Source organism: Miscanthus floridulus, chromosome 18 (genome assembly GCF_019320115.1).
Source record: "Miscanthus floridulus cultivar M001 chromosome 18, ASM1932011v1, whole genome shotgun sequence".
Classification (NCBI taxonomy): Eukaryota; Viridiplantae; Streptophyta; class Magnoliopsida; order Poales; family Poaceae; genus Miscanthus; species Miscanthus floridulus.
In genome coordinates, this window is record NC_089597.1 from 90,085,209 (window position 1) to 90,098,534 (window position 13,326).

The window sequence follows — 13,326 nt, forward strand, 5'->3', positions numbered from 1 at the left end:
CTAATGACTCCTCCAGCCCCCCCTAATGACTTGATTTCAAGCCTAATTACTGTAGCAAAAGCTTGATTTCACCATTAAATCTTCATGCAAATCAACATCTCCATTGTTTTAGCCCCCCTATCCCACATCGTGCATCCGCCACTGTACTCAACCACTGTCTTCTCTCTGAGAGTCTGAGAAATATATCACTGTCACCCTCGTACAACAAATATAAATGCGTGGCTAAGGTTTCTAAACATAGTATATGGATGACCTCTCAAATTTCGGATACAAATACAATCACATGAATACAGGAACTAAGATACCTCTCTACCCAATCAGTCTTGCTTAGAGGTGGTAGTGAATCTGGACTATCCAAAATCTAATTGGACATTTGTTGCTTTAGATATACTTGGATAAGATCCATTTGGATTTGGATATCCATCCCCATGCTGATCCAATAATTTCCTAAAATTCATAGGAGAGCGAACTCAAAAAATCCAATGGCCATTGGATATCCTTGGAACTTGAGAAATCGGTCCCTAATGTCTAGCTTAGATTTCTAACGTAGGACTCACGTGTTGATTTTGCTATACATAGAGTAGCTGACTGTTATACCAAGTCGTTTCAAATAAATCTCAGTTAATTTTGCTAAAATTTTAGTGTGAATGAGAGGTCGTTTTTAGTTTTACGGTCTAGCTAGCTTTTAATGTGAGCACACATTTATTTATAGACACACTAATATACACAGAGTAGCTGGTGGTCATACTAAATCATCTCCAATAAATTTCAGTCAATTTCGCTAAAAAAATCAAGATATGAACGTGAGATTTTTAATTCTAGAGTTTAGCTTTTGATATGGGACCTGCATGTATATTTAGCAACATCAATTTGCACAAAGTAGTCGGTTATTATACCATATCATGTCCAACCAATTTCGGTCAACTTCGTCAAAATTTTAAAATATGAACGTGATATTTTTTAGTTTTGGGGTCGAGCTTGTAACGTGGAGGACCGTACACATATATAACCATACCAATATGCACAAAAACAGTGGGCTGTCATAATGTTAATGTGGGGACGCGAAGTTTTAATTCCACACAGTCCAGCTTTATACATGAGATCATCATCTAGGCATCGTACTTTTGCTATTATTAGACTGTCATGAATAAATTTGGACTTTAAAATAATTGGATCAGATTGGATTGAGCGTTAATCATTTGAAACTGGATTTAGCTAGGTGTCGGACTTCTTTTCCCTTGGATTTCAATTGAGATTTCATTTGGATTTGAACCTAATCGGTTACCACTCTGGTCTCGCTTCTCGGCATGCACGATTCAAAGCCATCGCTGACCCTGCTGACCTGGTCCTGCAACATGCGAATCCTTGTGCGTGCACTGCACTGCACTGCTCGTCATCATTCCCGAATCATCACCGGCGCTGCTGCTGGCTGCACCGGGTCTGAAACTGAAACCCACACGTTTCGTGCTAAAATACCAGCCTCGTCACGTCGAGTCATATAAACTCATAATCACGTCGGTGACAGGAAAGGAAACATCCATCCACCCGTCAGAACTCAGAAGTCAGAACGCAGAAGCCGGCAGCCTCCCCTCCTCCTGCCTTGCCGGGCCGAGTTGGTTGCGAGCTCCCAATCAACCGGGTCGGCTGCCGCGCGGACCATGACGCCACGCCGCCGGCCGCCGCGCTTTTCTCGGCGTTCCAACGGGTTGCCCGCACGCCACGACGGGAAGAGACCTGCAGGTGGGCAGAGAGGGTCTCCAGGTCCTCCTCGGCAGCGGGGGGCGGGGGGCGAGTTTGCTGGAGAATTCATTGCGGCGGTTGGGATGATGGATGGATGGGTGGCCAGCAAGCAGACCAACGAGCCCAAGCGGGTCAAACTCAACTCAAGGGCTTCAGCTTCAGGGGACCCGCGGCGACGGCCAGGAGCAACATTGCAACAACTACACCTACCTGTATTCTGCCCCACTGCCAAATGCCAATGCCGTGCCACCGTGATGGATTTGCAAAGCGATTTTTAATAAGATTGGTATAGGGATGTCCTCGTCCTAATTCATAGCCGAAGTTTTTCACTATGTCGGTGGCCAATTAGTGGACTTGTATTTGTTATAGGATGAAGTGTGTGGTTTAGCTAGGTTTGAGCAAGAACTCAATTAATTTTCTTAATTCACAGTCGGTGTAGAAATGTGAGCACTTTATATATGGACGACGTAAACACACATGGGATTTATCTGAAGTCAATATTGAACTGAGAATTGGGAATTTACAGCTACTGTTTACTGTGTTTTCAGGCTTGGAAAGATACACTTCCCTGCCACTGGCGATCTAGCATACTGAAGTTTCTGTGACATTAAAATGGTCCAGTCATCAGAATTAAATATGCCAGTGAACTCTGCCCTGTTGTTAGTACCATTTGATTTCCTCTTTTATGTTTCTTATCAAAACCAAAAAAAAAAAGATGATTGATGTGGGCTCTTTTTAATTTTCCTTCCCAACACCAACAGTGTCCTCCCCCGGCTCCTCCTTCTGTGAGGACCTTGACAACAGTGTCGATGTGGGTTGTCCTCCTGCCCTACCTGTATTTGTCCATGTCCCCTTCACTTCAAAGCAGTCAGGCCCCTCCCCTACCCCTCGTGTGTGCACACATTACCACCACACCAGATACACACTATCATCTCATCTCCTACAATTATATACTACGTGGCCAGCGACATACATGTGATGAGCCCTGGAGCAACATACTAGTGCTGGACGTTTTCGCTTCAGCTTGGAGGCATCGACCAGAGATAAATTCAGGCCATGAAAGAGGAAACAAAAGCAGCTTAAATACCACTGCAGCCTCGCGTTCCTTGCCTTGTTTGCAACAACTTCTTGCAGGCTTGCTTGGTTGCTTGCGTTCAGTGCAGCTCACAGCCTCACGCTATATCACTGCGTTATCTGTGCTGTGCGCCCATCTCCAGCTCCAGCCAGGTCTTTATAGCAAAGCCTTCCGGTTCCTGGCCCCGTGATAATTCTAGAGAGAGAAGGGCAGAGAGGTGAGAGAGCAAGAGGTGTAGAGAGAGGGAAGGCGTGGTGGGCATGGAGAGTGAGGAGGGCGCCACAGTGTGTGAGTGTGACCACGCCCACCAAGAAGAAGCAGCGGCGGCGGCCATGAAGGAAGCAGGAGGAGGGGGAAAGAGGAGGAGGAAGCAGCAGAGGAAGGGAGGGGACGGCGGCGGAGGGAGGAAGAAGTACGCGCTGGTGAGCTACCATGAGCTGCCGGAGTACATGAAGGAGAACGAGTTCATCCTCAACTACTACCGCTCCGAGTGGCCCATCCTCAATGCCGTGCTCAGCCTCTTCTCCTGGCACAACGAGACCATCAACATCTGGACGTACGGGTTCACTGCCGGGCCCGGGCTCGGCTCATCTCCTGAATCATTTCTTGGTGTGGTTTTCCTGAATCTTGCTGCTGAAATTTAATGGTCTCGTGGTTGTGGGGTGCAGGCACCTTCTTGGGTTCATGCTGTTCTTTGGCCTCACCCTGGTGCATCTCGGCCAGTACTTCCCCCAGGTGGCCGATCTGATTGGGCACCTCTCCTGGTGAGCAACTACTCTTCAGATTTTGCTACTAAATCTCATGTGAGTGCAAATTGGTTGATTTGTTAGGAATTAGTAGAGTAGCGCAACACCATGTTTCCAGCCATTCAGTGACAATGGACAACACCATGCTAATAGGATTTTACACCATGCTTAGCTTCTGGTTCAAACTTCAGAGGCACACGGTTGTTGTGGGTTTGTACTGAAACTTCTGTGCTAGTAACTTAAGCTGTACTCTGAAGTCTCGCCAATTGAGTTCAATTCCAAAACACGTGACGTAACCTCGGCAGCGATGGTACATATGTTTGCTTCAGCTATGATGACATTGTTGAGTAAAGAAAGTAGTTCTATACTCTATAATTGAGAAGTTGCGTTATTACTTGTAAAAATTCTTCTCTGTTTTTTTTTTATTTCTGCAGGCCAATCTCAAAGGTTGCTGAAAATGTCTCCAGCAATATTGGAGATGTCCTATCAGTGAGTAACTTTCACTCCCTGCAACATTTTATCCTGTCCATGCGGTAATTCTAGGAGAATATACTAGATTGCAGTAAAAATGCCCTGGTTAGATCTGCATTAGCAGAACATTATCCACAAAAGATGCTCGACAGTCCTCCGAGGGGTATTCCACGAAGGTAGATTGATCGGTGGAGGTGCGCGTGATAGGAACTGGATGGTGACACAAGGCGTAGAGACAGCGATTTAGACAGGTTTGGACCGTCTCATCGACGTAATACCCTGTCTCTCCTTATATACTCTGGAGGGGTAGGGTTACAAGAAAAGTATCATATTTGGTACTATACAATATCTTGCAGTACACGTCGACTAGTGCCGTGCACGCCATGATCTTGTGGGCTGGACCACCTCTGATGGTGCGGCTCATGTCTTGTCTTATGGATACCGGGGGTCATATCCCCTACAGCTAGTCTCCGAGCGCCTTGTATCATTCTACCAACGCTGTCTTGAACAAGTCCGAACACTTTGACGTGAAGTCGATCAGTTTAACTGGTGATCCGAGCAGTGGAAGTCGAAACTGACCAGTTTGGTGACCTGGGCAGTGAAGGTCGAAGCCGACCAATTTAACTGGTGATCTGGACGGTGAAAGTCGAAGCCGACCAATTTAACTGGTGACCTGGTCGGTGAAAGTCAATGTCAACCAGTTTAACTGGTTAGGAGACCTTGGACTTAGCCAAGTAAGGCTTGCTAGAAGGATATAAGGGGCTCAAGATAAAATTTAAAAATTCTTCCATTTAGAAGAAATGTAGCCACTTAAACTCCGTCAATAAGGAGGGTAAATCAAGAAATAAGCACTACATTCACCGCGCAGGTGAAGTATAGCCACTTAGTCCCCGAGCCTGCTGGAAAATGAATAATGAATCTTGTAGCAGGGTCAAAGAAAAGAAGTCTGAAAGCTTACCGGCGTCATCTGACATGCGCGTATCAAGACCCCAGACGTGCTGCCCAAGATCTGCATCCTGATCCGAACAACATGGAGCAGTTTGATAGCACACCGATGAGACGTAGCAAGATCCGACTACCAAGGGAGTCCTCAGCTTAGCTGGCGATGCTTGCACGAAGAATCTGAACATCGAGGAGTCCCCGGCGTAGCTGGCGATGTCCGAGCACCGAGGAGTCCCCGGCGTAGCTGGCGAAGTTCGAGCACCGAGAAGTCCCCGGCGTAGCTGGCGATGTCCGAGCACCGAGGAGTCCCCGGCATAGCTAATGATGAAGCACGAGCGACGAACAGTCCGATCAACTAGTCGGGGGCGAAGTGAGCATTGAGTAGAAGCGACCGGCGAACAGTCCGATCAACTGGTCGGCGACGAAGTCCATAAACCTAGCGGTTCGACCAGTTGATCGGTAGAGAAGTCCGAGCACCAGGTGGTCCGATCACCTGGACGATGATCTTGCAATACAAATATGTAGAACGGGTAGTACATGATGTAAAAATATATGAACTTCGGAGAAGAATCAGCAATAATGATGAAATAGCGTATGCAGCTCGACGATCAGTTGGTGTGAAGATGTATTTATATTTAATATAAACCGTCCGACCAGTTAGTGTATAGCTGAGTTTCCAGCCCTAGCTAGCCCGTTAACCATAACACGGAGCGCGGAGCACGTGTGCGTGTAGGAAGAACAAAGCGTCGCTAAGGAGCCGCTGCCGACCACCCATAACGCAGAGGGTAGACACTCATGCACGTGTAGGGAGGAGCCGGAGACAGGGCCATCTCTGGGGACATCCGAGCGTCAACATTACTGTTTGGGGGTTCGCCTTAGACTTAGCTGTATGTCATCTTTAAAATGGTATACATAAAAGAAAATTGTTTGGAGAGCAAACACGGAGAAAACAGCTTGGAGAAGCATTATGGCGATATACGAAGATTGGAGAATATTTAGAAAAATATTAAAGTGCGACTTAGCTTTAGACAGAACGTCTGGTTGGCGTTGATGAAGTTGCCCGGCCCTCGAGCTTTCCGAACTGTCGTATGGCGGCGGTCGCGGTTGTCATGGCACCGTTCTTCGCGACGACCATCATTGCGACGCGGCATGTGGTCGGAGTAAGTAGTCCGGGCGATGTCGTCCTTATATTAGTGGTCGGCTACGCGGGCAGCTCGCTTAGCGGCTCGCTTGACGGCTCAGACGGTTCGTTTTACAGCTCGGACAGGTACGCGAAGTCGTAGGCGTACCGGGCATAGTCGGAGCGCGTTGGCCATGCAAAGGCCGGAGCTCACAAACGTACGGAGTCGTGGCGTAGCCTGATGAAGTCCACTGCGCGGCGAGATATACAGCAAATGTTTGCATGCTTGCATGTCCGACGGAAGCTTTGCATGGCGGTGTAGATATATCATCACGTGATGACATAATGCTATGTTTAAATCTTCGGCGTTGATGCATGCAGTGGCTGAAGCTTGGACTTTGTATTCACCGAAACACCGATCTCGTTGAGGTGTAGGACCAGATCTAAAACGCTGCTGCAGATGAAGTCGCGGGTCCAGCCGACTTGCTTTTTGCCGTTGAGATCCCGACGAACCCGGAGCATGGGATCATATTGCTAAACGCCGGCAATTGCAGATTAATAAATAAACTCTTCCACGCACGATGATATACTGTCGTGGATCACTTCGAGACACCCGTAGCAAGCTACTGGCGGGGCGCCGTCGTCATGTTGAATTGTCGCGGACGATGATGAAGAAATTCCCGTACAAAATCAAGAGTCGATCTTGTCGAAAACATGACGTTGATTTCGAGGTACGCCATCTGGTTCGCCAGAGTATCAGCACACACATGCCCTATGGTGGGCGCCAACTTTCGACAAAAGATGCTCGGTAGTCCTTCGAGGGGTATCCCACGAAGGTAGATTGATCGGTGGAGGTGCACGTGATAGTAACCGGATGGTGACACAAGGTGGAGGTGCACGTGATAGTAACCGGATGGTGACACAAGGCGTAGAGACAACGATTTAGACAGGTTCGGGCCATCTGATTGACATAATACCCTACGTCTTGTGTCTTTGGTGTATTGTATTGAATATGTGATGTCTGTAGATGTCGACTAGGGGACCCTTGCCTCTCCTTATATACTCTGGAGGGGTAGGGTTATAAGGAAAGTATCATATTTGGTACTATACAATATCTTGTGGTGCACGTCGACCAGTGCCGTGCACGTCTCATATCCCCCACGGACATCCTGCCTGCTACTTTGAATGCATCAAACAAAAGTTTGTACTGGTTTGTTGCTTTTTGTTTGTTCTGATGTGCTGATGTGCATGATATGGAAGGCAAGGGTGGGTGAGCTTCGGACTGCCTGACTTGATGAACCTTGTTAGATTCAACTTTTTTATGGTGCCTGCCTTTTATCTGGTCCCCGTGTTAGAAGGCACAAATGTACTGTTGCTTCACATCATCACAATAAGTTAAAATTTCATGATGTGTTAGGAGGATTGGATTGTGATCTATGTGATCGTCCACACTCTGGCGTCATGACCGCCATGACACGACACGGCTCTTGTGTTTTCACGGCTCCTTAAACATTTCAAATCGTCATGGTCGCCTACCTAATCAGTAGAAGAAAGACACCGTATGAAACAATCTATCATTATGGATATTGTTTGGAGGTTAGGTGGTGTGAAAAATGTCACGGATCCTAGCATACAATGCAATTTGCGTGATCTTGGAGGCTATGCTATATTGCCATCATGCCATGTGTATACTAAGTTGTCGTATGAAGCCATGTTTCCTAGAGGATTTCATACCAACCTTCCTGTTTCACTTGATAGTTTTAATGCCGATTATTACTACTAGATCGCAACATGATCATGTATAGATGTTATGCCATGTGACAAGTAGTTTCATGCCAAGCCATGTTTCATGAAGGAATTCCTGCCAAGTTATTGACCTTCCATTTTCACACATGATAATTTCTCTGTTGATTCTTCTATTCCAACAAGCTGGTACAGTGGTACTTAATAATGGATCATGTATGTATAGCAGACCTTAGTCTGAATCGTTAGTAATTGATGTCACTGTTTGGCAACAAAAGTATTCAATGAGTACAAACCCAAACGGGGCTATGGTTGGATGTAGTATTCAGGCTGTACCTTGACAATTATTTGGAGCATGCAGCACATTGCTTTCAGATGTTTAATGCCAACATCATGCTAGTAGTAGTAGTAGCAGAGTCTAGTTGTTGATTCTGGTAACCTACTAACCTGCCATGGCAAACAATGATGATCTTAACTTGGATTGGAATTGTCATGTGTGGTCCGTCCGTCCAGGGCGCGGCCATGTTCATCCAGACGAACCCGACGCTGGTCTCCTACGGCGTGGCGGTGACGTCCCAGACGACGCGGTGGCCCTTCTTCGTGTTCCTGGCGGGCGCCATGTTCTGCCTGCTAAGCAGCAGCGCGTGCCACCTGCTGTCTTGCCACTCGCACCGTCTGAACCTGTTCCTGATCCGCCTCGACTACACGGGCATCGCGGTGATGATCGTGGTGTCCTTCTTCCCGCCCATCTACTACATCTTCCAGTGCGAGCCGCACTGGCAGGTGGTGTACCTGTCGGCGATCACGGCGGCGGGCGTGGGCACGGTGTACGCCTCATGTCCCCGCGCCTCAGCGCGGCGCGGTACCGCGCCCACCGCGCGCTGCTGTTCGTCGGGATGGGCCTGTCGGGCGTGGTGCCCGCCGTGCACGCGGTCGCCGTGAACTGGCACGAGCCCCGCCGGAACGTGACGCTGGCCTACGAGGGCGCCATGGCCGCGTCGTACCTCGTCGGCACCGCGTTCTACCTCACCCGGGTGCCCGAGCGGTGGAGGCCCGGCGCGTTCGACCTCGCCGGGCATAGTCACCAGATCTTCCACGCGCTCGTCATCGCCGGCGCGCTCGCGCACTACGGCGCCGCCATCGTGTTCCTCAAGGCCCGCGACGAGATGGGGTGCCCAGCCAGTTAGCTGTGGTAATGACACCGGATGCGGGATGCCCGCGACGACATGGGGGTGTCCGTCGAGCGATCGAGGATTGGGAACAAGAAATTAAACCCTTTTTTTTTGTTTACACCTTTACTTTAGTTACAGCAGCAGCAAGTGTGCAAGATTCATCGTTAATGACAGTTGATTGGCGTCAGTCACAGATTCCTTCTCAATTTGTACATAGAAGAAGCTCATCGAGTCATGATTGATTAATACATTCTTTCCATCGGTTTGGAATATGCTAATTCGAAAGTTATTTTTTTAATCAAAACTGAATGCAGGCAATAGATGTTTCGCGTCTGTCTGTCTGCGTTGCCATATCCGACAACGCGAGCCAGCGACGACTGAGCTACTCGTCCAGTACCCGTCGCTTTCAGGCGGAGTAGCCTAGACGCGACGCCGAGGCCGGTGGCCGGTACAGATGGCGCCGTCGAGCTCCAGCCTCCAGGCTACAGCGATCCTCATCGGCCGGGCTCATAAATGGGCGGTCGACCCGTCCAACAACCGGAACGGACGGACCTCTGACCTCTCATTCCGTGCAGCCCGCAGCTGTCATGCCCCGCTGTCGGTCCAGTAGACCGGCCAGCCGTCACGACGTCCCCGTACGTCCACGCGTGCCATTTACACTCGCCTAGTTCGCCGGCCGTCGCCGTCGCCGTCGCCGTCGGCATCATTTCGGCAGCCGGGCCGTTGCTGCCGAGTGCCAACCCAATCATGGCGCGACCGCGAGGCATTCCTGCCACCGGCACCGCCGCTGCCGATCCGTGTCGTTGGCCCACGCCACAGGGCCCCAAGTCGTGTGAGCATTGAGCTGCTGGCCGCTCAACGCCGGGGAGACTATTGCGATTTTTTTTTTTTTTTGAGGAACAGACTATTGCGATTTGACAAGTCCAAGTAGCATGGGCCGCACTGCTCAGAACACATGGGCTAACTGGGCCGGGAAAGGAGAAGAAGGAAAACACGGAGGGCTTTCACGACCCACGACGAGCGAGCGAGCGAGCGAGAGAGGGAGAGAGAGACGGAGAGGGGGAAAGTTAACGCGCGGGGATGCCGGAGCTGCCGGAGGTGGAGGCGGCGCGGCGGGCGCTGCAGGCGCACTGCGTGGGGAGGCGCATCGCGCGCTGCGCCGTGGCGGACGACGCCAAGGTGGTGGTCGCCGCCGCCGGCCGCGCGGCCTTCGAGCGCGCCATGGTCGGCCGGACCATCGTCGCCGCGCGCCGGAGGGGCAAGAACCTCTGGCTCCAGCTCGACGCGCCGCCCTTCCCGTCCTTCCAGTTCGGTCAGTCCGCAAGAACTACTTACTACGTGGCGGCCTCTAGAGTTGGCCAGTCTTTGGTACTGCTATAGCTTCGGTGCCCTGCTAGTGCTGCGTTGCCTGCCTTGTGTATTGTTGTTATTAAAAAATTGGTAGTTGAAATGGCACCTTTGGTTTATGCTGCTAAGAATCTGGTCGAAAATTACCGTGATTAGTTGTGATTGAGGTTTAATTATCCTTAGCAATCGCATGAATTCTGCTACTTTGCGTGGGTCTTATACTAAGGAAGTGAGGGGTTATAAGAGCATGCTTTGGATTGCAGGGATGGCAGGCGCGATATATATCAAAGGCATTCCTGTGACGAAGTATAAGAGGCAAGTGACCTTTTTCCGTTTTCCGTTTTATACTTTGCAATTTTGTGAGCTCAGCAATCGGTTTCTAGGAAATAATTCTTCGCAAGGCTGCAGATCCGTTGTCAATTCCGAAGAGGAGTGGCCCTCCAAATACTCCAAATTCTTTGCTGAGGTAACGATCCCAAACATAACGTCGCATCAATTTTGTTTTCTAGCGTGGCACTCACGCTCTTGTTGGTTACATGTTACTTTTGCAACTGGGATTGTATGTATAGACTGATGAAATGTGATGTCCAGTACTACAAGTTATCAAGTTTAAATCAACACTATTGTTGATTAGGACATTGACACTCAAAAAGCAAGAAATGTCTTCCAGTAAACCCTAGTAAAAAATACATCTCCAGATGAGCCAGTAACTAATCATTCAACAAAACCACATGAACAGTGCCGTGAATGCCCCCCACTTGCTAATTAGGATATGGAAAGAAACTTAGAAACAGATTAAATTGTTGATTAATCTCAGTTTCATCTCTGATGACTGCTGCTTGAATGGCTGTTCAATTCAAAGAGTGCATGGCACATTTAATATTAATCTCAGATTCTCAGTTCAGTTTCATACTAGCCCGTTTGTATAAATTTAAAAAATTGGCTCGTGGATGTTGGTTTTGAACCTTATTATTTCTAACCTTTTTTGCTTGATTTATAGCTTGATGATGGTTTGGAGTTCTCTTTCACTGATAAACGGCGTTTTGCAAGAGTTCGTTTGTTTGACGATGTAGGTATTTTTCATAGGTTCTGTTTAAAAATCTGAAGATTTATTTCCTGTTTCTCATACAGATTTTCTCACCCAAGTTATATTTGCAGCCTGAAACTGTACCCCCGATTTCTGAGCTAGGTCCAGATGCTCTGTTTGAGCCAATGTCTGTTGACAATTTCTTGGACTCCCTGGGTAGAAAGAAGATTGGGATAAAAGCTCTTTTACTTGATCAGGTTATCAGCATCCAACCAATACAAGCTTTCCCCATGCAAAAATCTTTTCCCTGCAATGTACACACTTGACTTGTTGCAGTTTTTATAAAATGAGCAGAGCTTTATATCAGGCATTGGTAATTGGATTGCAGATGAGGTGCTTTACCAGGTATTCGTACATTCTACAGCAGTTGGTGTGGCTCGCATAAAATGTAGCGATTAAATTTGATATATTTTTTTTTTCAGTCAAGGATCCATCCACTACAGATTACTTCGAATCTACCTAGGGAGAGTTGTGAAGCACTGCACCGAAGTATCCATGAGGTGGGTCTAATTGGACAATGCTATGTACTAAATTACATTCTACTGAAGTAGCCATGTAGCATACCGAACTCCTGATTAAGAATTTACTAGGTTGTGAAATATGCTGTTGAAGTTGATGCTGACATGGACCGCTTTCCAAAGGAATGGTTATTTCATCACCGTTGGGGCAAGAAGCCTGGCAAAGTCAATGGTAAGTCTTTCCTCACTTTTAGTCATGATTTCCCTGAACATACTTGGGCAAAGCCTTCACTTACGATGTTTGCTGATATCTGTCTTTTTATATGATGATGTATAAGGCAAATCAAACTTGTTAATTCCAATGCTGCATGCACTCGCATCAGACTTTGATTCCTTCTGAGGATTAATTAAGTTTTTGGTCCTTCAGGAAAGAAAATTGAATTCATCACAGCTGGTGGCAGGGTAAGTAATTATCCACTTCAGTACTAGACCTTCAGCTATGGCCAGACAGGTCTAACTTCTGATACTACTTTGTTTACTCAGACTACTGCCTATGTGCCGCAATTGCAAAAACTGATTGGAACCCAATCCAGCAAAATGATAGCCACTAACCTGGAATGGCTGGCCGAGAATGGTGATACCAAGGATTCAGGGACTGAGGGAGAAGATGCAGATATTTTGAAGCCAAAAAAGCGAGCCGCAACCTCCAGGACTGCCAGGGGGCAACAAAACAAAGATACCGTGGGTGCCAGTTCGAGAAAAGCAAGGGGAAATGGTGGTGGCAGTAAGAAACCAGATGCCGATGTTGAGCCTGCTGAACCAGAAACAGTTGTCACCGAAAGCAACGGTGAGCAAGTTTTGGACCAACCCAACAGTAATGCTATCAATAAGTCAGGTCAGGTTACAAGAAGATCGTCAAGGAAAGTGAAACCCCGTAAGTAAACCTGAACAAGGTAGCCAGGAATCGGTCCGTTGATTTTCACTATTATTAGCAATCAGCATTTTGGTGTATATTTCTCTAAAAAAAAAATATTTTGGTGTATATGTGTAGTGGCCAGCATATTTTGCGCTTAGTGAAAACCTGGAGGAATGGTTTCAGCACGCTCTGTTTTGGTTGTAGCAGGCTCTGTGTAATGTACTATCGTGTTCAGTTTATGCCGAAGCCCACCAATCCTCGCTCCGGGTAACCCCGTAGCAAGGTTGCCGGTCATCAGACACCGACACTTGTGCTCATCAATCACCCAAACCCCATAATCACCACAATGGGGCCTAGATGCATTCACCTATGATCTAGATGGGAGCAAATACACAGATCATGGACACTTTGTCATCCAAGAAAATGACCAACAACCGATGTTCTAGGCTTCCAGCCCAAGTATTCTGTTGAACTTGTGGGATTCTTAAATCTAACTTGTTATTTTGTCT

General features: G+C 47.9%; 2 protein-coding genes across 3 annotated transcripts; both read left to right on the forward strand.

The window, feature by feature from the left end:
- The first annotated feature begins 2,932 nt into the window (after positions 1–2,932).
- On the forward strand, positions 2,933–9,873 carry LOC136519540 (heptahelical transmembrane protein ADIPOR1-like). The gene is given in 5 exon segments (XM_066512927.1): positions 2,933–3,371; positions 3,484–3,579; positions 3,996–4,050; positions 8,351–8,666; positions 8,669–9,873. Coding segments are annotated over 5 exon segments (1,119 nt in total). The 5' UTR covers positions 2,933–3,075; the 3' UTR covers positions 9,025–9,873.
- A 77-nt stretch (positions 9,874–9,950) lies between these two features.
- LOC136519539 (formamidopyrimidine-DNA glycosylase-like) lies at positions 9,951–13,116 on the forward strand. 2 transcript variants are annotated; one of them, XR_010774949.1, is made up of 10 exons: positions 9,951–10,321; positions 10,620–10,671; positions 10,765–10,822; positions 11,357–11,425; positions 11,515–11,640; positions 11,738–11,788; positions 11,866–11,943; positions 12,034–12,133; positions 12,240–12,363; positions 12,445–12,458. XR_010774949.1 is itself a non-coding variant. In XM_066512926.1 (10 exons), exons 1-10 carry the CDS (start codon positions 10,090–10,092, stop codon positions 12,841–12,843), a joined length of 1,200 nt encoding a protein of 399 aa, XP_066369023.1. In that variant the 5' UTR covers positions 9,960–10,089; the 3' UTR covers positions 12,844–13,116. The 2 variants fall into 2 exon arrangements, 1 of the variants encoding a protein (XP_066369023.1); XM_066512926.1 differs by having other exon boundaries at positions 9,960–10,321; positions 12,329–12,363; positions 12,445–13,116.
- Positions 13,117–13,326: the final 210 nt, after the last annotated feature.